We start from the raw sequence: 23,812 nt of genomic DNA on the forward strand, positions 1-23,812 counted from the left end.
GTGTCAAGAGGGAAGGGAACTACAAGCACGGACATTTAGTAAATGCACCTGCTTCATGGTAATGCGAGTACCCTGTAGGATCCTCAGATGTAAAAATATACACTGAGGACATCACTAACCTTTTTACATCTTGTCTTTTAATAAATTATATATTTACATTAATTAAATCTTGTGTGTGCCGATAGAAATTATATTGGAAAAATTAAGAGATATTCAAGCATCTCTTTCACAAGGATATCTGTGCAAATTTTAAAAAAAATTCACAGCCTCCAATAATTACTTCTATAAATACATGTCAGAAAAAAATAAAACTATTGCAATCATCATTGAAATAAAACGCACTGACAAAATACTAGAAAAGAATAATCAAATAAAGAGTAAAAGTTTCTTTCAATTGTAACATAATTTCACTTTACTTTTGTAAAGCAGCTTCAAAGATAGAAAAATTCAGAGTAAAATATCTAAAGATGTATATACTTGTATATAGAGAGAAGTACACATATATTTTACACCCTGTAGACTGCAGATTATTTATCATCATTTAATTCTATGTACAACAGAATGTAGCTAGCACCCACAGAAGCCACTTTTTAATACTACTCGTTGCCAGTAGTTCACAAAACAGGGTTAGATAACAATTTAATTTAATGCTAGTGACTATAGAAGTTATGACTGCAGTATGCTTGAGATCCTAGCATCTGGTCAACCACTTCCTTATAAACTACAGCACATCATGCATGCATGCACACTCACACTTCCTCTCTGAACTCAATTACTCACAGATTTATAATTTCTACAGCACCTACCAGACCTAGCTTGCAGCATTTATCACTCAAATGAATATTTATATACAGACACACACAGCTGTTTGGTAACCATTTCAAAATACCTTTCAGTGTTTTCACAGAAACAAGATTTTCACTCAAGACCTTAACAGCTGATCTGATCACACTTTTATCATCACTTCTGGAAGATCGAGGTAATTTATCACATTTTATTTAAAAAAAAAAAACACCACCAGTTAGTAAGCCCTGTTCAGTCCTAACTTACTGATCACTCTTCTTACAAAGAGTGGCAGTAGTTAACCACCAACACTTTATTTGAATAACTTTTACTTTCTTCCAGAACTGCCGATGCTTCGAGCACAACCGAATAATAAAAGCATGACTTTAATATGGAAGATGTCTTTGAAGAAGCACTGACGATCCTAAATAAATACACAATACTATGCAAAAGAAACAAAATACTTCACGCAACTGAAACGTTAGACACAATACTGCATACTATGTTAATAAATTTGTAGTTCTGGTACAACCTTTGAACAGGTTGTAAGTAAGTACCAAAGTATTGCATGAAACCAATGAGTACAATTTGTTCTACGTTAAGCTAACTGATATGAGTACTAGTTCCGCACGATAACCTAACAAACACAGAACATTATCTAAACTCGCCGATATTGCTGGTTTGTCTTCCCCTTCAACCGTAAATTTGGAAATATGATCACTCGAAATGCATCAACAATTTAAAGATCCCAAGTCAACGGGCAACAACCATGACAAAAAATAACTTTGCGTCTTTAACAACAGACTTGCTCCCTACAAACGGGAATTAAACACTGTAATTAATCATCACAAAAAAATTTAAACGATTTGTTGCTGTCTTCATAACAACCCTCCTTTTCTTCCAAACAAAATGGTGCTTATAGTGCCTAACGACGATTCGCTTTTGGTCGTTACAGTGCCCAGCCCTGGCGGAGGCTGTCTTGGGCCGACCATCCCTAGGTCGGGCCTTATCGCTGCTTGCCGCTTCAGCTGACCGAGCCTCGAGTTCAGGGCTCCACTTCCTGGCCGGCCGGGGATTCCCAGATGCCCCGGTGGTACAGGAGGTGGCTTCCTTTGTCCTGGAGACGGGATTTGAGGAACTTCAGGGTCAGGAGACTGTGCTGGGAATTTCGATATGGTTCCGGTCGAGTGATCAGCCTTTTCGGGAAGTCCGGTGCTGCTGATTGATTTAAGACTTGTGAGCTGTGCCATAGGACTCTTAATTGTTCTTCTAGTGTACAGCGCTCCTTGGAGGGTGAGTGGGGAAAATGTTGCTGTGGTTGACATGATACTGTCGATGCCTATGCTCTCCAGTTTTTCAACCAGCTTTATTCCTCTCAGCTCCTACAGAAGAATCAATGTATTTCAGAATAGCAATAGAAATCAATGACAAAAATTAAGAACTGCATACCACATGTCACTGGCATCATACATAGAATTCAAGACTAAATAATGAACCAATATGAAATTTTGGCCAATACCGATAAAGTACCCATATAAAATTTACCGATACTGATAACCAATTTTCTACCAATCTGATATAAAATTCCAAATTGTCCTTGATAAACCTGAATGGTTCATTGGCCCCCTTAATAAATGTGTTTTCAGGTGATTGCAATTCAAAAGAAGTTACATATTTGGACATTTTCTTTTTTTCAAAAAGGAGGGCATGAATATTATCCACAAAAATTACACCAAAACGGAAGAATCTTGCACTAAATTATAAGATATTTATAGATATATTGGATCCGTAAAATAATCAGTAATTTTTCCAATAAACCGATGTACCTGTATTCACCAATACTGATCGAGTACTGTCCCATCCCTACTAAATAAACATATCTTACAAATAGGCCTCCCTGATGGCATAGTGGTAACATTCTGGCTTTGTTCTCAAGGGGTTTCAGGGTTTGATACCTGGTGGGGGCACATAGTGGTTTGGATCTCACTTTAAACTGTAGGTCCAGTCCCAATTACAATATATCTGAATACTAAAACAAAAACCAGAAAAAACCTCCTTTAAAAATTATGCACATTTTCACACTTGACAGTAGTCCTCAATTGGAAGCATCTCCCAGTCAAGAAACATTTCTTGAAGCACTCCTCTCCCCCAAAACTAGCATAATTTGCATAAGAATATCCCATATACTGCAGTGTCTATTCTATGTTGACCCATACAAGCATCCCCTATCTTGAAACTCAAGTAGTTTTGAGTTATGCAAATTGGATTTAGGGACTGATTTCAGTTGGATGTGCTCCATGCAACCAAAGGTGCTCACCTTGAGGTGCACACTTGAGGGGGAAAAAATTATGAGTTTCTCCACAATGTACAACAAACAGCACGTAAATATATGACTTAGAATTGGAGTTATTAAAACTTGAAGTTGTGAAGATAATTCTCGGACAAGCTGTACATCAAAAGGAGTTACAGTGCTCAACAAGTTATAAAAATCATAGTATCTCACGTCTTGCCAGTCTCATTCTGGTGTTAAGTTTCAAACCTGATGTGCTGTTTTAAATCCACTTTATGCACAGACATGGCCTACAGTTTAAAGTGGGATACGAATCACTATGTGGCTCCATCGGGTACCTGCAGTAACAAATATTTATGCCTATACGTCTACACCCACTGCAATTAGTCAACATAGATAGAATACACTTACATTACAAATTTCATTCTTGAATATATTTTTTTTCAGTATTGCTTACACTCAAAAACTGGTGTCTTAACAATGTGTGTGTGTGAAGGGTGGGGGGGGGGGTCATGTTACACTTAAAATGATAATATTCATTTGTCAACAGCTTCATTTTGGCCATTTAATGTGCCCTCCTCAGAACCATCGATACATGGACTGCTTGTCGGCAAAACACTTGACTATCAATGATTTAGAACAATTCTCCTTCTGTAAAAGTTGTGTCTGATTACCTACAGATATGAACTCTGTACAAAGAGGGTTCATCATCTAGTGTTTTAAGTCCACTATATGCACTGATAGGCTAATCTTGATTGGATCTACAGTTTAAAGTAGGATCCGAACCGATGTCAAATAATGTGTCTCCACCACGTATCAAACCTGGGACACCTTGATTACAAGGTGACGATGTTGCCACTATGCCATCGGAGAGGCACTCATCTACAACAGAGCATTCAAAGCAATCATGTTATACCTTTTTCTGTTTATGAGAATGACATTAGTATCTATCTTTAGTAAATTGGAATTTCTTACCTTCTGCTCCGAAGTTGACAAGGATGCTTTTATTCGTTTTGACCTGTGCACTGTTCTTTCTTTTTCACCTATGAGTGTTCGCTTCAGTAAACTAGCACCACCAAATATGAAACCTATATGGAAGAGAAGGAAGAAATAAGCAAACACATGAATTTCAAATTAAAGCCATTTCATTATCTTCAATTAAGGATGGATTCATAAAAAAATTTCTCACTAAAATTCCAATACAATAATGCTTAGTGTTTCAGCACTCTTTAAGCATTGGTTGTTATGGCTGAAGGAAGTAATAGGATCGGTCACACAGACTGACTAGCCTGTGGATGCTGAATCAAGACTGGGCTGACTGCTATTTCTATTGCACCTTATGGTATCGTTCACACAAGCGGAACATCTGCTGAGCTGAATGATCACGTGATGCGCTTTGTGCATTGTTTCACACCACGTGGTGCTGAGTTCTAGCGTTGTGTTTCTGATCAACATTGTTTTTGCAAATGAAGATGGGTGATCTACATATACATAAATTAGACACAGAAGTATTTATTATGGAAGTAGAAAAGAGGCCATGTATTTGGGATATTCGGTGTGAGAAATATAAAGACAAAAACAGAAAAGATTCTGCGTGGAATGAAATTTGCTGTACTTTGTTACCAAAATTCGCAGAGCTTTCAGTAGTTGTAGTAGAACGAACCACTCATTTTTGGTTTATTCACACGTACATGCTTCCCGTCTATTGCTCCTATGCAGTGTGGAAAATTCGTATGATTTTCGAAGCCGTTTGCAATATTCTTCCACATCTCTTCCGTTGGTTGAGATGAGGAGTGTCCCATATTGCACGACAAACTGTTCTGACAACCTCACTGGCCGTAGATTTGCCAATTCTAAAGGTATAGATAGTGCAGTTCAATAAGGTAGCAACCAGTTTTGGTCCAGGAACCTTTTATCCCCACATCAATTTTAATATGGTCCAGGGACCTTTTTCAGCTTTCAGATGCAGAGAGGAAATCTGTTGGTAAGTCATGACTCATGTACGAGAGCTTATTCATAACACACGGCATGCAAACACATTAATCTGGATGAGTAATTAAAAAAAATGTTAGTAATAAATATCTCAAAATACACCGACATAAAAGCCATGCCCATCTCCTAAAAAGGGAAGGGGCTCAACTTTTTTGTTTTGGTGAAAATATCATTTTTTTTATATGTTTACATTCCTCACCAAAATATAATTGGCTGTCACTTGAAATATTTGCAGTTTCCGCTGAGTGTCAGCATTTTCTCTACATTACCTTACGGACACAATGCGGAAAGAATGCTTAGACGTTAAGCACTTTTTAAGCAGTCTTTCCGCCCATGTGGACCGGGTGTAATAACAACTTTGGCTAAAGCCTTATACTTTTTATTGTGTATATTCTTACAAACTTGTTAATATCATTTGCCTTTATGGTACCATGAGCAGGATCATCTTGGTAATGTCCTTATTAACACAACAAATGGTATTTTCATCTCTTGTTTACAATTTCCAAAATCTGACGAACTTCAGAATCCATTTTTAAAAACAAAACCAACAAGAAAAATATTCAGCACGTGAATACATTAAGCAACAGTTTGGCATCACGTAAACAGTAATGACAAATGAAGTACCAAGTTTGTGCAGACAGATAAATTATAGACCAAGTACAGCGGAACCTCGATTTTACGTTCCCCAGTTTTACATTTTCCGCATTGTACATTCAATCTTCATGGTTACAATAGAGCAAAATGCTAGAAATTTTCCCAGATTTTAAATTCTTTCACCTTGGACCTCTGAGAAACGTAAAAATCGAGGTTTTACTGTATATGTAAGATAAGGCCTGGAACGCCAGCTCCATTTATGGAGCAGGTGCAATAATGTTGGAATATTTCTACACCCACATGCACTGTGGTCTTAAAACCTAACACATCTGCACTCAAGTTTATTAAAAAGAAAAAAAGTTACACAATTTAATTCTAACCTGGAAATTTTAGAGGATTGTATGGTGGCGGGGAAGATGGTGGAGTTCCATCTGGACTATTGCAAGGAGTAGCTGTTGGCGTAAAGCTCTTGTCGCAAGTTGGAGTTGCAACAGCTGACGGAGTGATGGCCTTGATTCCCCGCTCATTTAGAAGAGTGGCTAGACTAAGGGTTGTTGAGAATGTGGACGTAGAGCCTCGGCGACTTAAGGCTGGACCGACTGGAGTTTGTGCAACCGAATTTGTTTTAGAGTTCACCTGTGAGCAGTACGTAGACATCTGGCCTCCTTGAACGCTGGAAACAAAAGCATTATACGTGTAAGACATCAGTAACAAAAATGAATTCGCAAAAAAACGACTACTGGAAAATACATTTTTTACATATTTGTTTCTTATCCACAAGCATAAATGTTTTAAACAAACTGCAAATATTGATGTAGAAATTTGTAAATTGGTGTAAAAATGCAGGCTCAACTTTCTACATAGTACATCTCTGATGTACCAAATCCTAAGGCGATTTACAAATGGCCATGTTACATGAATTTCATACACAACAGTTACAAGAAGCAACAGCTTGTAATAACATGCACACAGACCCTGGGTTAAAAAAATTGTTAAATTATCATTTGTTTGAGTTGGGATCTTTAATTCACTTTATGAACAGATAGGCTAATCGAGACTAGACCTGCAGTTTAAAGTGGAATATGAACCACTGTGGAATGTGACTCCACAGGTATCAAGCCCAGGACATCTTGCTTGCAATGAAGTTACCAGTATGGCATTGGGGAGGTAGTTAAAACTATCGTGCTTCACGTATTTCTATCACTACAGCTGAGCTAACATCTCGGTATCAGAAAATTTTGGTTCAAATTTATTCACTAGTCAGCAAAAATGCCACATGACGATTCTACGGAATCAAAATATTCTGGAAATTATGCAAAAAGGCATAACTTTCCATTATTTTGGCAACAACATTGTAGGAAGAAATGGATTTTGAGATAAAATGATTATCTCACATGAAATTTTGAATATTTCAAAGCAAAACTCTGTTAGATTTCTATCGTATAATTTCCATGAACAACTCCTCTACAGCAGGATGTAGTGTCTAGTTGGTTCCTCCCTCACTGTTCTAACACCAGTAGATAGTTTTTAAGGTAAGTGTCTGGGCACTAATATTTTAATGTTTTTATTAATATTAGATATTGCCTTAAATATAAGTTCTCAGGTTCACAACAAAAGATGTTTAACCCCTTCCCTGTGTTCGGCGTAATATTATGCCCTCGAACATCTCTGACTGAAGTAACCTGTGTTGAATGGAATAATATGTTTTTTGTTGGTGAAACATATGTTTTGCTATTGAAGAAACGACGACCTTTTATTTAGTCACGATTTTCAGTGCCGACAAAGAAGAAGTAGTAGTAGTTCAGAGGAAAGTAAACTGTTTTCATGTTATGCTGGCAAAGCGCAAACGTGAGTTCGTTTGTGTGTCAGGTTTAGTAAGTTGCTTTATGTACATTTTTTCATGTTGCGTTACTTGAACTGTTGGTGTTGGTGTGCAAAATGGCAAAGAGGAAACGTGCCAAGAAAAGTGTTCAAGTTCAGATTGTTTTTCCTAAGTTCAAGTTTCTAATAGTATCTAACAATGGCGGCGATTAGGGGGGAAGGGGGGCAGTTGCCCCTACTTTTTGCCACTTTTGCCTCCACACTATGCTAATTTTTTTCTACAAAGGAAAATATACTATCTTTGCTGAAGCAGTAGCTACTTAAAAATATTACTACGCAAACTCAGAAAAAAATTACACAGAGCGGACAAGCATTTTGTCAGAAAATTACACAGGAAAGGGGTTCACGTTAAACACATCTACCGAGTGAGTGTGTGTGTTTGTGTGTTTTTTACTCTGAACATTCTGAAGTAACTTACAAATACATACCTTGGAGTGACAGTTGTTATATCATCAGGATGCAGAACAGTTGAATTAGTGTACGTGTAAATTGAGTTTGTACCCTGGAAGCTCTTGCCAGGATTGCCATACTCTTCATCTTCCTCGAGATCAGACAGCGTAAATACATCAAGTCCAAGCTCTTCAAGCTGGCGTCCACCTCGGATCTGCACACCTGGTCTCTCTTCAAGCAACCCACCTAAATGCGGTGTTGCCAACTGCGACCACTGCTGCAGTGTCAGCGAGCCTTCGATAGGCTTCACAATCTGAAGGAAACATAAGGTTGCTGGTTAATCAGGAGACAATTATTAGAAAGAGTTCCACTCAGTTTGTTGCATACCCAATCTGTTGAACTACCACACCAACAATGAGGGTGAATCAAAGGGGGGAGTTATGGGGCCAGAACCCCTCCCTTTGGAGATGGCAGTATAATAATTTTCCTCCATTTTCTACCCATAATGGCATTCAGAATTGAAAGGAGTGGAAGAATAGATGAGGGGTAAACAGAAGAGGAGAAATTGGTGGTGGACTATATCAAAGTATTCGAAGAAAAATATGGAACAGGGATGTCCCTATGAAATGTAAGAAGGTAATGTGTAACACATACTATGTACCAATAATTATGTATGGAGCAGAGATTTGGCCAATGGCAGAGAGAGACAAAACAAAGATGCAGGCAGTGGAGATGAACTTTTTAAGGAGCATGTTGGGGAAGACTGGACGGGATAGAATAAGGAATGATGGAATACTACAGACAGTGGGTGTGGAGAAGCTTCAGGACAGAATAGGCACAGATGAGATGATTTGAACACATGAAGAGGATGGGTGCAGAAATACTGCCAGTAAGAGCATACAATGTACAAGGAGTGGGATTAAGGCCTAAAGGGACACAAGATGTCAGTGGAAAGAGAGGAATGGTGGAAGACTAGAAGGAAATGAAGAAGCTTGACTTCTATGCCAACCCAGCCACAGGCAGGAAACGGCAAGGGATGATGATGATGATGAATGGCATTCAGAATGATGTTTCAGCAACTGAACCTCTGTCCTACTAAAACCTTGCTGAATGTCCCTCTGCCTATCCCTACAATCTAACTTGTACCAATTGGATTGATTTGTTGTTTTAAGTCTACTTTATGCACAGTAAGGCTAATCGGGACTGGACCTACAGTTTAAAGTTTGATCCGAACCACTATGTGCCTCCACCTGGAATCGAACACAGGACCCCTTGATTACAAGGCGACGACAATACCACTGCGCCATCGGGGAGGCCCTAACTTGTACCAAGGTCCTGTAATTTCCTTAACACAAACTGAACAGTTTTTTATCTTAGGAAAAATACAATCACTATTGTTGTTATTATCTGAATTAGAAGACTGAAAGGAAAGAGTAAAATTTATGTATGTGGTAATGTAGACACAAATTCAAATTAAATAATGTGATTATTGCATTAATTTTTATAAACATTAGTGTTCAAGGTAATTTGATTATCTACATATTGTACAGGGTGCAGCAACAGAACTTGACTGTTCTTAATTACAAATAAAAACGACACTTCCATGCAATGAAGTCCATTTAATACATGTTGTACTAAATCTTAAAGCACGTTAGGAAAATAATATGAATGACAGTTTCATGCAGTTTCATGACAAGGACAGTTCATTTTTTGAACGACACCTCAAAACAGACCCGAACTAGTTCGATGAAGTTCCTTATCCACAATAAAAAGTTATTCCAACTGGGAACATGGACATTACAGTGAATGTCAAAGCACTGACGGGTTGCTGCCATAACAAATTCATTATGAAAAATGTCTCAACCACAAAAGCTCCCTGTTGTGCCGATCATTGCTTCATGCTGACCGACATGCTTTGAGATAACAAACAGCTGAATGTTGTCACTTTGCACACCTCACAGGTGTGATGTTCAACTGTCCTTGTGAAGAAACTGCCACTCATGTTATTTTCTTAAAATGCTTTTGAGATGTAGTACAACATGTATTAAATTGACTTCGTTGCAAGAAAGAGTTTTGTTTTTATTTGTAATTAAAAACTGTCAGGTTCAGTTACCACATCCTGTATTCGTAGCTCTTGTAGCTTTATTACAGAGTCATTAAAAAAACTATCCATATATGCATGCAAAAAGGCACTGAAAGTTCAAGGCATGAAAACAGGCACCAAAAACGAAGATGATACTAAGAAGGCAAACTCCATATTGAGAAAAAAATGCTTTCTTTTTTATCACCAAACATTATCAGAGTGGAGCATATTTAAATGCAGCAGTTTTTACTATACTGGCCTTCAAGCTTGTTTGACCTTAACAATGGGATCTGTTCTCTATTGCATGTTTTACTGTATTGCTGGCTTGGAATAAAATGTATGTTCACTTATGCACAAACCAAAATTTACATGTAAGAAAATAGATCAAAAAGCATCTTTTTAAAAAAAAAATTCCACTGTAAATATTTGGATATCGTGTTCAAGAGGTTCTTATGTAAATGGGTATTTTGTTTATATACACATGGAGATATCACATACTTGAATTTTAATGTAATACAGGTATTGTAGATTTGTTGAACCTGTTGCTTCTTAAAGAAACCAATTTCAATTAAAAAGTGCAGTTGTTTCAAATATGAGGATATTGGAACCTAAACTTACATTTTTACCTTAACACTTTCAGCAGTGCATATGGATGATACATAAACGAAAATTCCACAGCACATACCTGCAGTTTTTCTGGAATCTTCCAACCACTCTGACTGCTGAAGCCACTATAGCCACTGAGGCCCGACCTATTGCTTCCTGTGGACATAATACTATCAGGCGTGCGACAGCCATAAGGAAGATATGGAGGGGTGCGAGTTCCGTCGCTACCCAAGTCGTAGCTAAAACCTGAACCAAGGGTGGCTCTTCTGGCTATGATTTCTGCTGGAGTCAACTTACGAAGGGCTGCTTCCAGATCTGCTGACCCTGGGATTCCAGGCACACCTGCTTGTGATGTTCCCCTTTAAAATATAAAAAAATTAAAGAATTTTACAACATTTTCATATAATTTCTTGTTCTTTGAATGATGATAACTTTCAACAGTTCACGGATAATTACTCAATATACACCTGTATTAAATTTCTTCAAATACTTATGACACCACCATGGTACAATTACTTGTCACTGCGTGACTGATTCATTTAGTTCATTTCACTTTGCTTTTCTGCCACCTTGGGCTAATCATGACTATGAGGATGAGTGATGATATGATGAAATGACAAAAAGAACACCCTTGCTCAGGCTGGGATTCAAAACCAGGACCCCTGGCATTGTAGAACACTGTTGTAAGAAGAATTCCTTGAATAATTAAAATGGGTTATTCACCTCCTTAATAAATGTGTCTTAACACGCGACTGCAATGGAAAAGAAGCTGCATATTTAGAGATTTATTTTTAAGAAAAGTAGGGCATGGAGATTGTATGTTGATATCTATGAAAGTTATAACAAAATGGCAGAATATTGCACTAAATTATATGATATTTATAGATATATCAGATTGGTAAAGTTATCAGTAACTTTACCAATACACTGATAGAGTACCGATTAATCTGTTCCATCCCTAATTATTTTCATGAGAAAAAACATCCATACTTTAACTTACCTCTTGCTGTATTACAGAAAATTGTAGCACTAATTATATCTTAGAGCTAACTCACTCCCACAGTTTACCCTGCAGGAGACCCCACACACACCTTCCCTCAGTTAATTAAGGAGTCTCTCATCAGCAAACCAAGAGTCCTTATACGCAACTTCCATAAGCAAACGACAAAGTTCCTACATACATACATTTCCAATAAGAAAACTAACTAGTTCCTAAACACATCTCCCATATGCAAACCAACGACTGAACACTCTTGAACTGTAAAATGCACCGACCTTTTGCTGGAGCCAAACCTGGGTATTTATACATATGTGAAAACTCCCTAAGTCCAACCTTATAAGATGTAAATATAGCAAGCTATCAGGAGAAAACTATCATTCGAATTCTCGGCTAAGAAGCAAGAGGCAACCATCACAACAGCATTTACACAACACAAACACACACATTTATACAAAACTTGAACTTCACAGCTGCGTGTGTTCAAAACCACACAGTAAATGCCATCAGAAAAATGATATGTTGAGATGTAAAAATTAGCAACATGTAAACTCCTGTTGAGATATAAAACGTAGCAACATGTAAAATCCTGTTGAGATGTAAAAAGTAGCAACATGTAAAATCCTGTTGAGATGTAAAAAGTAGCAACATGTAAAATCCTGTTGAGATGTAAAAAGTAGCAACAGTGTAAAGTCCTGTTGTGATGTAAAAAGTAGCAACATGTAAAATCCTGTTGAGATGTAAAAAGTAGCAACAAGTAAAGTCCCATTGAGATGTAAAAAGTAGAAACATGTAAAGTCCCGTTGAGATGTAAAAAGTAGCAACATGTAAAGTCCTGTTGAGGTAGCAACATGTAAAATTCATGTACATGAAATTGGGGTTCCACTGTATTTACAAAAGAACCTTGGAAGTCCTTAAAATTACACTGACAGAGGTGAAAAATTTCAAAGAATGTGTAAAAATAATTACAAACAAAACATCAGAATCAAAAGTGTTCCACTTACGGGTAGACATCCTCACTGTCGGTGATGATTGAGGACTCAGAATCACTTTGGCCTGTGGAGTCTAAACTTTGGAAGCTGAAGGAACTACCGGAGAAGCTGCTGGTCCGAACTTCTGTAGATGACTGGCTCATGTACGTACTCATCCGTGGGCCGCTGCTGGAGACTGTGCTTAAGTGAGTTAAGGGAGGACGATATAGTTGATGGGCTGGACTGGCATTTGTACTATTTTGTGCTGTACGACTTGCACACTTCACCGTTTCAAACACTCTTTTATAGTTGGGTCTGAAAAGAGAGAGTGAACATTCCTAAGGCAAAGGAAAAGTACTCATTACATATTACATTTTAAATTATTTTGTTTATTTAAAATAATTACACCTGTATTACTTGAGAGCATACACTGAAAAATTATTGTCAACATGTCAAAGTTAAAGATAGGAACTTTTGAAGAATTTAAAAAATTTAAAATATATACTTTCACTGGTTATAAGAGGCAGCTTGAATTACTAAGCACAATTTTATAGATAACAAGGTGCATACTTTTGGTCAAATTGCATTGCACACTGAAAACAAAGTTAAGTATGTAGTAACAATAAGCAGTTAAAACTGTGGTAAATAATAGTTTATTCATTACAATATTATTTTCTATTTCCCAACTACAAGAAAAACATACAATATCAGTCACCCGATTTGCATTATGCAAAAACATTTACAACTTCTCACCATTCATACAAAGCACAGTTTTCCTTATTATACATGTTTTAGAAAATTTTCATTTTTGTCATCAGATCAGTGGAAATTCCAGCCAAAAATGCAGGCTCAACTCAAATCTAGGTCTCGGGCTGCATTTTTTGCTAAAATTTATATATAGTAAATCTTATCAATGCGGAGAAACTAGTACTCACTTTTATCCGCGAAGCTGTTTTCTCTTTTTCGATTAATTTCGGTGGCCACTGCCACCATCCTCGTTGGAACTTGCTGTACTGTTGCTTGGTGTACCAAAACATAATACATAATAAGCAAGAAATGTACTTTACAGCATCTTATTTTTGTCATTTGAACACTGTATTTCAGATCAAAATAACTAGTTCATCATCACGGAAGAAAAAGAAAAAGAATGTATGAGCTACACCGTTTATTCTTTTATAAGGCAGCAACACTCAGAAAAATGGTTTCCTTTAAACTTCACTACAGGATGAAAGCAGATAGAGGAGTATTACAAAATATTGCAACTCTGCAAATTTCTAAGGTCACACCTACTATGAGAAGGGTCTGGGATGGAACAAAGGGGTTGAAGTAGTGTTACCATTCCTTTCTCATTCATTACTTGAGTCCACGTTCATGAAACATGGCCCAAGTTGCAACAAGTAGGCGGATAGCCCGTTGCCAAGACACACGACACACCGGCTCGGTCCCCTCGACAGACAAAGACCGGGCGTCGCTGCCTACCAAATATCTTTCTGTTATAAATATATAAATGCCACGACTACGCTCAGTTCCTGCGGGGCATGGGACCCCGCATCCCAAAGTTCGGGTAAGGGTCTGTTTCAAGATAATAATATAATCAAAAGTTAAATTTACACTTACATAACCAAGACTTCAAATTATATTAGCCCTTTCTCATGCTTGAACTCCACCGCAATCGCACCCGCATCCCACCGACCAGTGAGGATACGCATACGATTCGCGATTGAAATCAGCATAATCAATTCTGGCGTCCTTTGGATTGATAAGGCCTCCGCCTCACTGACCAGTAACGGCGGGACACCTCTCCAACCAAAAGGAAGTCAGTTAATTTATACTTATTAGGCAAACTTACTTCAAAGAAATACCAAATAACGATTATAAATTTATTTACTAATCCATATATACGTTAGGATAAAAGGAAGTATACAATCTTCAGATCGAGAGAAAATTACAATGCCAAAATTTAATTTCTGTTCAAATAACTTCCGAAAAACATAGACTGAAACTTGCTTTCTCATAAAATACAATCCAGAGAGCTCTCTCTTATATAGATATATATATATCGTCCATATCCCAGCTTAACTTGGTTTCAATAAACAGGTGACAAATTAACAGTAATGATCGACAATTTCCATTGACCAAAACCAAAAGAAAATTACATAAACTTCTTATCCGTAAATATCTATTTGTGCTTCTGTCATATTTTCACTTCAGTATTATGTTCTTTAGAACTCTCGAGGTATACTACCCTCTTCGGGGCCAACCTCCAATAACATTCATAACTAAAGATAAGGGGAGCCTGTCTCTACCCAATTACCAAAGCCATCTCTCGGCCACAAACTACAAATGTTCGCTTGGAATTCCATAACATAACAGGGGACACTGTCTACCCTCTTTGGCTACTTACATTGCAAAAGCAAAACAATAGACTTTTACATAAAACGAATTTCTATAAAAACATTTACTCGACCGGTCACCTATTATAACTGTTTCAAAATTATATCTAACATAAAACCAAAATAAGAAAACCCATTAAACGTTCCGGATACTCAGACTTTAGAAACGGACGTAAAACTATATAAGTTATTAGATTTAAGAGACATCCTCTGACCAGAGGTATGCTCTCGGATTTAAGTATCAAAGAAACAAATTTATTTAAATGAACCTCCTGACCAGGAGAATTCAAAATGATTTAAGAATTAAAACAAATAACTCGACGAGAAGGAAGTATAACTTGAATTTATACCGGAGTCACACTGACCAGTGCCAACTTCGATAGAATTTATGAAACAAAATTTTAAATTATTAAGATTAAGTATGTATAAATCAAATTATTTACAAGCCTGCCAAAATCCCCTTTAAGGATCATGCTGACCAGCACAAATCCAGAAAGGTGGCTTACGGAAAACTCAGGACATTGTAGAAGGGAGAGCTGACCAGCCACTCCCCCCCACAACGCCTGTGTTCTCCCAGCCATGGACCTCGACAAGCGATTTAATCACCTAACGATTCCGGAATCTACTGCTATACTGAATTAATCTGCCAGCGAGAACGCTGATATTTATACTTGCGAGATTGTGCAATCCTATTTCTCAACAAAAGATTTCGACAAACTGAATATTTTTAGCATCTAAGAATTACCCTTTCCAAAAGACATATCCAGAAAAACAATGCAAGCTAAACTTATTTACAAACCCACGCAGCGCCGAACGAAAAGAACTCATTGTTGTTAAGGAAGAAAAACAACGCAAGCTTCTACTTGCTTTGCGTTCTTTCTCGTTGGGCCGAAACTGCGTTACAATGTTAACAAAGATAAAAGATAAAAATGTACATTCAAAAGATTAAAACTCCAAATGAATTTATACGAGGGCTATTAAATATTAAAAAGATTTGCCAAAAATTTTTCAATCGTTACAAAGTATGCAAGCAGGTTACACATTGAAATTTGAAGTTGCGAATGATTCAGTATGCTCCGGAAATGATTATTGGCACACAAATTATTGCATACACTTATGGTCTTCACTACACAAGATAGTGATGAATTAAGAATACATTGTTGTAAGTTAAGTACAGCTGTGAGTTACCTTGAATATAAGCTGCATTTCCCCCTTTTTTTGGCCAATATAGTGGGTTTAAAACAAGTGTAGCTTATATATGAGTAAATACACTTTTTATGGTTTGTTCACACATCAGCGATGTAGAGGAGTTAGAAAGGCAACAGTACTTTTTCGTACATTTTAAGCAATGAGACGGTACTTCCATTCTAAGGAAAATATACTATAATTCCTTACCAATGCAGTTATTTCCCTATACATCCACTCACACATACCCACTCCCAATTCCCACTTCACAAAGGTGTTCCACCACCACTGCAACTACTTACCCTCTATCCACACCGATTCCTGAGTCGGCACTGAGCTCTGAATACATCGACGATTCAAGTTCAGAGGCGATGGAATCGGGATTGATACCGCTGGACATGTTGAGTGAAGGGAACAACGATCCCCCACGAGTGTATGGCATGCTCTTCTTCCTCTGCCGCCGGAGTTGCTCTTGAGTATCGTGAAGAAGCGTCATAATCTCTGCATACCTATCCTTGAAATCGGCAAGTTCGGTCGTGAGCTTATCTTGATTATCTCGAGTGATTTGCAGACGGTTTGATAGATCTTCATTCTCAAGAGTTAACTGCAATAAGATATAGTTGGGCTCATTTAAAAATTCTACATAATGAATTTCAAATTATCACCAAATACCATATTTATGCGTGTATAATGCACACCCTGGTTTTTGATGGGTAAAAATTACAAAAAATTATATCGCGTATATAATGTGCAGTACAATCCAAATTCAAAAAAATGGCTTCCTTAGTTGTAGGTCGTAAAGCTGCTCCTATGCTGATCAAGAGTGAATAACATCATACCTATTCAATGAGTCACCTGTTGCTATGTGGACCAAGAGGAGAATATCCTCTTGTGTAAACAATAAGTCTCCAACCCACGCCACCTACCCCTTCTCCCTCCACAGTGTTCAGCATCCCCAAGTTCTCACTCTTTAACAACCATATGTATTCTGTAATAGTAGAAAGCAAGATCAAAATTACATTATGAATTTTCAGTGCCCAGGAAGATATTTCCTATTATTTCTTACCCAACAAATACACTGATATGCATCCTATGTGACGGAAGGTGCATGCTCGAATTCCACCAGAGTTGCACTGCTTTTCTTGGTGTCGCAGAACATTACATTACAAAGTGATAAATCGTGTGAAATGGCCTTCAAACTTTTATACATGGTTTTGCTCATTCCTTCTTTACTTTTTCTAAAAGAACTTCAAAATATATACTTTTTCCATGACTAATGTAACATTTATGCGAGGTACAGTCAGGACTTTCAAACTAGCAATTAGCAGCACAATATTTCTTCCATTAAGGAACTTACACACTCCATATATTGACCAGTCATACATTTTAATTACTGTTTCTTTTTCCTTGTGTTTTATTTCCTCCAAAGCACCACAGAAATCATAACGTTCCTTCATTTTGCGATAAACTTATTTCAACCACATTTCACATTAGTGTTGTTATCTTGAATGGAATACTGTTGCCATATTCAGAAACTGCAGGATTTAAGCTTTACAACGATATATAACATGATAGGGTTCCGTAAACATGAAAAATCAATGCAAGTGTCCCAAAATCATGTAATGACCCTGCACGGTTTCATGTTGGCTGTGTGAATTATTCCGTGCATAATACGCACCATAGTTTTTGGGAGCAACTAATTTTGGAAAAAGGTGTGCATTATAGATGAGTAAATACGGTAACATGTATAAATAAAAAATAAACATATTACGTGCACAAATTAATTCTCAGCCCATTATTCATCTATTACCTTACTGTTGTGATTATACAAACTGAAACTTACCCTGCCATGTTTGGACATTCAAACACCAACCTAAAAACGTAAAATACCCAACTAGCAGAAAATGTAACAAATAAGCAGTAGTGACGAGTTGTCCGAGAAGTAGGACATCAGGCACTGCATGCTGCTTTTCATAACAGCTGAAGAAAAATGCCACTGCTGAGTGTTATCAAAGTCAACGATCAGTTTGAGTGACGAATTTGAGAGGAAAAGACAATTTACCAACAGTGGGGCTAGGCAGGTGATATTGCTCCATGGTAACGCCAGACAGCACATGGCAAAAAGAACTAAAAAGACATTATGTTTTATTTATTTTACCTAAAGTGTCAGACACAGTACTGAAATATCATTTTACACTGAAACAGTAACAGTATAGAGTACAGGATGGCACAGAAAAAAAATTAAAATTATATATACATCGTTAACAATTTTCTAAAATTTTGTTCTGCCAAGAATATGTCCACATTTGGAGGCAGGTTATTATATGGGCGAGGAAGCATGTAGAAAAGAGACCGCTGTAGAAGGGAGAGCCTTGTGGTGGGATTGTGAAAGAGCTTTACATTGCAGTTTTGCAATGTGGGAACTCTTAGATGAAATTTGTTGAGCAGAAATTCAGATTTAATTTTGCCATTCATAATTTTGTGAAACAATTTCATGTATGCTAATTTGCGATGAGTGTGTGGTGGTTGGATATTTAAGACAGACATAATATATGTTTTGTGAAGGTGCCTCAGCGAAGGCATTATGTGGCAAGTAATGGCAAGGAAAAAATTGAGGACAGAATCAATCTGGGAGAGATTAGTTTTAGAAGCCATGGTCCAGATAGGGGAGAAGTATTCAAGAATAGGGGAGATAAGAGATTTGTAAAATATGCCGTTGGATGATTGGTGTTGGATTTCAGTGAATCTGTACAGAAGACTGAGAAGATGCATTGCTCTTTTCTAGTGTTCGTAATGTGCTCGTTAAAGTTTAGCTTTTCATCGATGATAACTCCAAGATATTTTTGTGAGGAAACTTTGTTGATGGGATTCTTTTCAAGATACGGTAATAAGCAGAATCTAGATTGTTTCATTGCATTGGGAAGTTCTGCCTCATGCAGCTTTTCTCTTGACATGACCCCTTCAAAGTATCACCTGTTCTGGCCCCCTGCAGCAACACTTAGTGGATGGTGAAAAAGAGCACTGTTGAGTCTAAAGACTCTACACCGCCACCATTCTATCACCAGAAATTCACCAGCTGCCCAAAAGATTTCAAAAGTGTGTACATTCCAATATAGATTACTTTGCTAATCAAAATACAGAGTATTTTTCATGAATAAGCATTTTCTTTCTTTAAAAAAGGCTTAGAATTAATTTGTAGACCTAATAAGTAGATTCAAATCTCATACATAGCATTTAATCTACATAAATTTGTGAAATTTTTAAAAATAATTTTTTTGAAGTGTTCATTTTCAGGATATTTCTGGGATCAAATCATACATCACCATTCCTACACAAATACTCAAAGAGTGTTAACTCCCATACCATTGTAACGGTCATGTCAGTGATGATGCAATTCTGTTAAACTGTGGTTGACGACCAATCTGTCTGTGAAACTCTTTACATGATAGAATGAAAGAGTAAGGAGAATGTTCATTTTTGTGGACACTGAAGATGTCATGAAATGCAAGTTTAATGATTATTATTACTTTCGTATTTCAAAATATTGGATTAGAAGATATTGTTCCCAAAGTGTGCGCCACAGCACCCTGGGGTGCCGTGGATGTCTTACAGGGGCACGGTGAAATGTTATAATATTTTCACTGAAATGGCACTTATTCCAATGTATGTGCTTATTTAGTAGTTTTTGTGTGTAAAGCAACCTAACCACACTGAGCATTGCAAGTGTTAGATAGGTCTATATTCTGTCTTGGGCACCGTGGAAAAAAATCTTGAAACACTAAGGGTGCCGTGGAAATATCTTGAAATGCTAAGGGTGCCGTGAAACAAAAAAGTTTGGGAAGCTCTGCATTAAGTGTACATTTATGATATCAACTGAACCGATAAAAAGTTTTCTCACATGCATAATGTCATTGTGAGATGATGTTTCTCTTCGTTGCCAGAATCTGAGAAGTCCGAGAGTGAAAAGTAACAAAACGTATTGCTACTTTACTCAGACCAGTTGATGCGCATCACCATAAAAAAATGCATCAAATTGTTTGAAGGTGTAACAAAAGAAAAAAAAATACAATGGTTACTTGCCTTACGAATTTTAGCTTCCGATTCCACTAGCTTAGCAAGAAGAGTTGTGATTTCTTCATGCTGGTGCCGATTCTCATCTTTCTGGCGGTCAAGTTCCTCTGATAAAGTTTCCAATTCATCATTGACACTGGCTGCAAGAGGAATGTTTCATTAGTAATTTGTTGAGGTTTAAAATGAGGCTTCTTTATTTTGACCAAACAAATTTCCAACCTTTTTCCTGATACCTCAAACCTTGTTTACACAATTGGAAATATGAGGAAACACAAGATTTTAAAGAATTTTCTTTTACTGTATCAAATTAAGGCTTACAAATACGTGAAACATCCACTTCCAATGCAAGAAGAAAAAAACACATTTAATTTTCCGCAACTTTTCCAGCCTTGTCAATATACTTATGAAATTTCCTGACATCCAAGTCAGTGCAACTATGATTATGTTGTGTAGCAAAGTACAAAGGGCCATTCCTTGTGAAATCAACCAACGAAGAAGCACTTCTCAACCTCACATAATTTTATTCATTTGATATTTGGCATGATGGAAGGGCCACCAGAGGTAGGAAAATATGCATAGTTGTAGATCCATATCTTTTGTATTTCCGAAATTACAGTGTTGCAAACTATGCGATTTTGACCATTTTTTCCATGTTGTTAACTTGAAATTGCAATATTTCGGCAATCAGGGCACCTATACAAGTAATTTGGACGGGGTTGGAAAGGTCTTGGAAGTGCTCTTTCACACAAGATAGTGCATATCTATGTCAGGGTAAAAAAAACAAAAACAATTGAAGATGGTGTAAAGTAAAAATGGTAGCCAATTCTCAAAAACTGGTTTCTTAAATCTTCTTTCAAAAATATGTGTCATACATACACTATTACTCAATAAATGTACAAAATTTGAAAATGGGACACCAATGGGATCCGAAGTTATGTTGGGGTACGTTAGGGAAGGGAAGAGTAGGTTAGGTAATGCATGATAACATATTTTAATAGACAAATGCCTAATATTCAAAAGTAAAAGTCTAACAGAAATGAAATACAACATTGTTTGAATTAACGTATATGAATGTAATGTTTAAATTTGCAGTTATTATAAATACAGGGTGATGCAAAAGTTTGGTCACAACGGTAACTCAGTTATTAGTGAAAATAGCGAAAAATGGAGATGGGAAAGTTGTTGGAAATAGGTGAGTTTCAATCTAAAATGCTTGAATTTTCAACGTATTGTGCACAATTTAGGCTGTACAATGGTACGAGCCTGATTGGTAACCGAAAATACCACATGCTTGGCACTGAATACTGCATGGCATCGCAATACCATACAATACAGGTTAAATGAAGAATTAATGACAATAATTAATAACAGTAAATAAAAAATCACAAATAAGTGTCATGAAAATCACAGTTTCTTTTATGTTTGATGAATTAAGTCCAATATCACTATAAAAAAATATAAAAAATCCAAAAACATTGCCTGCAGTAAAGTGAAAATGTACAACTGTTTGGAATAATTGATTGATTGATCTGGTTTATCTGACTTTGCTTTTCTGCCACTTTTGGCTAATCGGTAAGATGGGGATTGATGAAATTGATGAAGGAACACTCATAAGGAATACCCATGCACAGGACGGGATTCAAACCTGGGACCGCTGGTGATGTAGAGTGGTGTGCTAACCACTCCACCACAGAGGTTAGCTGTTTGGAATAATTTAATAATATTTATTTTAGTGCCGAGCCGATGCCGATGTATCGGAAAGTATCGGTTAAAATTCATCTACCGATACCAGCCAATACTTTTCTGACATTTCGGTCTTTCACAGGGTCTGCAAAAATGTTGCGCAACTTTTCACACAGTTAATTATCCTAGAAATTATACAAAATTCAAACTTTCTGTTTATTTTGCATAAATTTTGCATGAAAAACTGGACGTTATGGTTATATAATATCAATTTTAATATTCTGATGTAATTCTTGAATATTCTAAAGCAAATTTAATGGTAAAGTGATGCATATACTTGGAAAATAATATTTATGCATTTACATTGATGAATTTTGAGCAACTTTTATATTTAGCAATTTTCCCACTATAAGTGGGAATCGGTAAGAGCATCGACATCGGTTCAAAGTGGTATCGGCTCAGCCGTAATTAATTTATAGATTGACAGAATGTATTTTCAAGAAATTTAATGCACATCAAGAAATTTGTTGGAGTTTCTTACAGTTATAAAAATACTGCCATTTTTTTTAAATGTGAATTTGCACCTCACTACAGTACTTCTGATTATTGATGTATTGCTTCTTTTGCTATGAACTTCTGTACCATGTTGAAAGAATACCAAATGCACAGATACAAGTTCATACTTGTGTGTTACAATATCTTTAGTAGAAAATGCTTACTGAGCTGTGTAGTAATGTCTTGCACAAGCCTTTGTTCCTGTTCCTCACAGTACACCGTATCTTTCGCAAGCTGACTGGCCTCTGTACGCAGCAGCCTGTTCTCCTCCTCCAAGTTACCGATTTTGCGTTGCATAAGGTCCACATTAATACCACGGAGGTTGGTGGGTGTTCCTGGAAGAAAAAAGGGTATTGAGTAACGAATATAACAATCATACTTGTATAAATTATTGTACCAGGGTGACCACTCTAGGGCCATGATAAAATTCAAGTATGATTCCTGGTTTCCAAGACGAACTTCCTAAAAGTTCAAGGGTACAAGCAGATGTTTTCTCTATTTCAACATTACATATTACCGCCTATAATATAATCAATGTAATGAATATTCTCTGTTCACTGATGTAGAAAGAATTGCTTGATCATAAGTGACATGATCCAGAAAATAGTTTCATTAAATGTTGAAAATGTTTTAAAATTCATGTGTTTGTGTTTATTTTGTATTATCCAACAGTGGTTGTGCGAACTTTTAAGAAAAATATTGTATGTACTAATTACTGAATGTTTGTGTATTGATAATAAGATGATAAATGAAAACAAACATCATATTCTTAAACTAGGCAATACATGTAAATAAATTGTCTTGTTTGTTGGGAGTGCTCCATGCATACACGGGCACACACAATATGAATGATTATTTGCATTTTATACTGAAAAGCATCACTAAAATAGACATAGTTGAAACAACTGCTCTTCTTTCCCTGGATGTAAATTCTAACTACAAGCCTGAGTTAAATTCTGAACAAAAAATAAAATTTTGGTGCAATTATGGTATATTTGAAAATTCATTACTTCAAATTTCCAACCAGACAGATACATAGGATGATTTTTTAGTAGTGGCAACTATGCTGTAGCGATACCCTGCAACGGAGCAAGGTAATGTCGTTTATACCAAAGGTTAGTTACATGCGTACCCTCCCTCAGAGCAAATGAACTCACTCTTTCCACTCCATGCCCGTGTGCAGTGACCAGAAGAACAGAGCAGTTGTGAGCGAGTGGTCGTGGAGTGCAGTCACGATGTTTACGAAGCAGGAGCAGCTGAGCTGGTTAAAAACTGAATGTGGTAGAGGTCGCACAGCATGACAAGTGTCACCATGGACTGCAACAGGCTTAATCCCTA

General features: G+C 36.8%; 1 protein-coding gene across 7 annotated transcripts in view; it reads right to left on the reverse strand.

Annotated features, from left to right (window-relative positions):
* Positions 1 to 1,004: 1,004 nt before the first annotated feature.
* milt (trafficking kinesin-binding protein milt) overlaps positions 1,005 to 23,812 on the reverse strand; it is a 281,696-nt gene continuing 258,888 nt past the window's right edge. For all 7 annotated transcript variants that reach the window (XM_083129399.1, XM_083129392.1, XM_083129364.1 and 4 more), the window contains 9 exons: positions 22,639 to 22,809; positions 20,246 to 20,376; positions 16,468 to 16,769; positions 12,621 to 12,902; positions 10,699 to 10,978; positions 7,969 to 8,243; positions 6,040 to 6,332; positions 4,049 to 4,161; positions 1,005 to 2,165 (listed from right to left, as the gene is read on the reverse strand). In XM_083129399.1, the coding sequence (XP_082985525.1) occupies positions 1,662 to 2,165; positions 4,049 to 4,161; positions 6,040 to 6,332; positions 7,969 to 8,243; positions 10,699 to 10,978; positions 12,621 to 12,902; positions 16,468 to 16,769; positions 20,246 to 20,376; positions 22,639 to 22,809 (2,351 nt within the window). In that variant the 3' untranslated portion in view covers positions 1,005 to 1,661. The remainder of the gene's footprint in view (positions 2,166 to 4,048; positions 4,162 to 6,039; positions 6,333 to 7,968; positions 8,244 to 10,698; positions 10,979 to 12,620; positions 12,903 to 16,467; positions 16,770 to 20,245; positions 20,377 to 22,638; positions 22,810 to 23,812) is intronic.

The sequence above is a fragment of the Lepisma saccharinum genome, chromosome 1 (genome assembly GCF_977018435.1).
Source record: "Lepisma saccharinum chromosome 1, izLepSacc3.1, whole genome shotgun sequence".
NCBI classification, from domain to species: Eukaryota; Metazoa; Arthropoda; class Insecta; order Zygentoma; family Lepismatidae; genus Lepisma; species Lepisma saccharinum.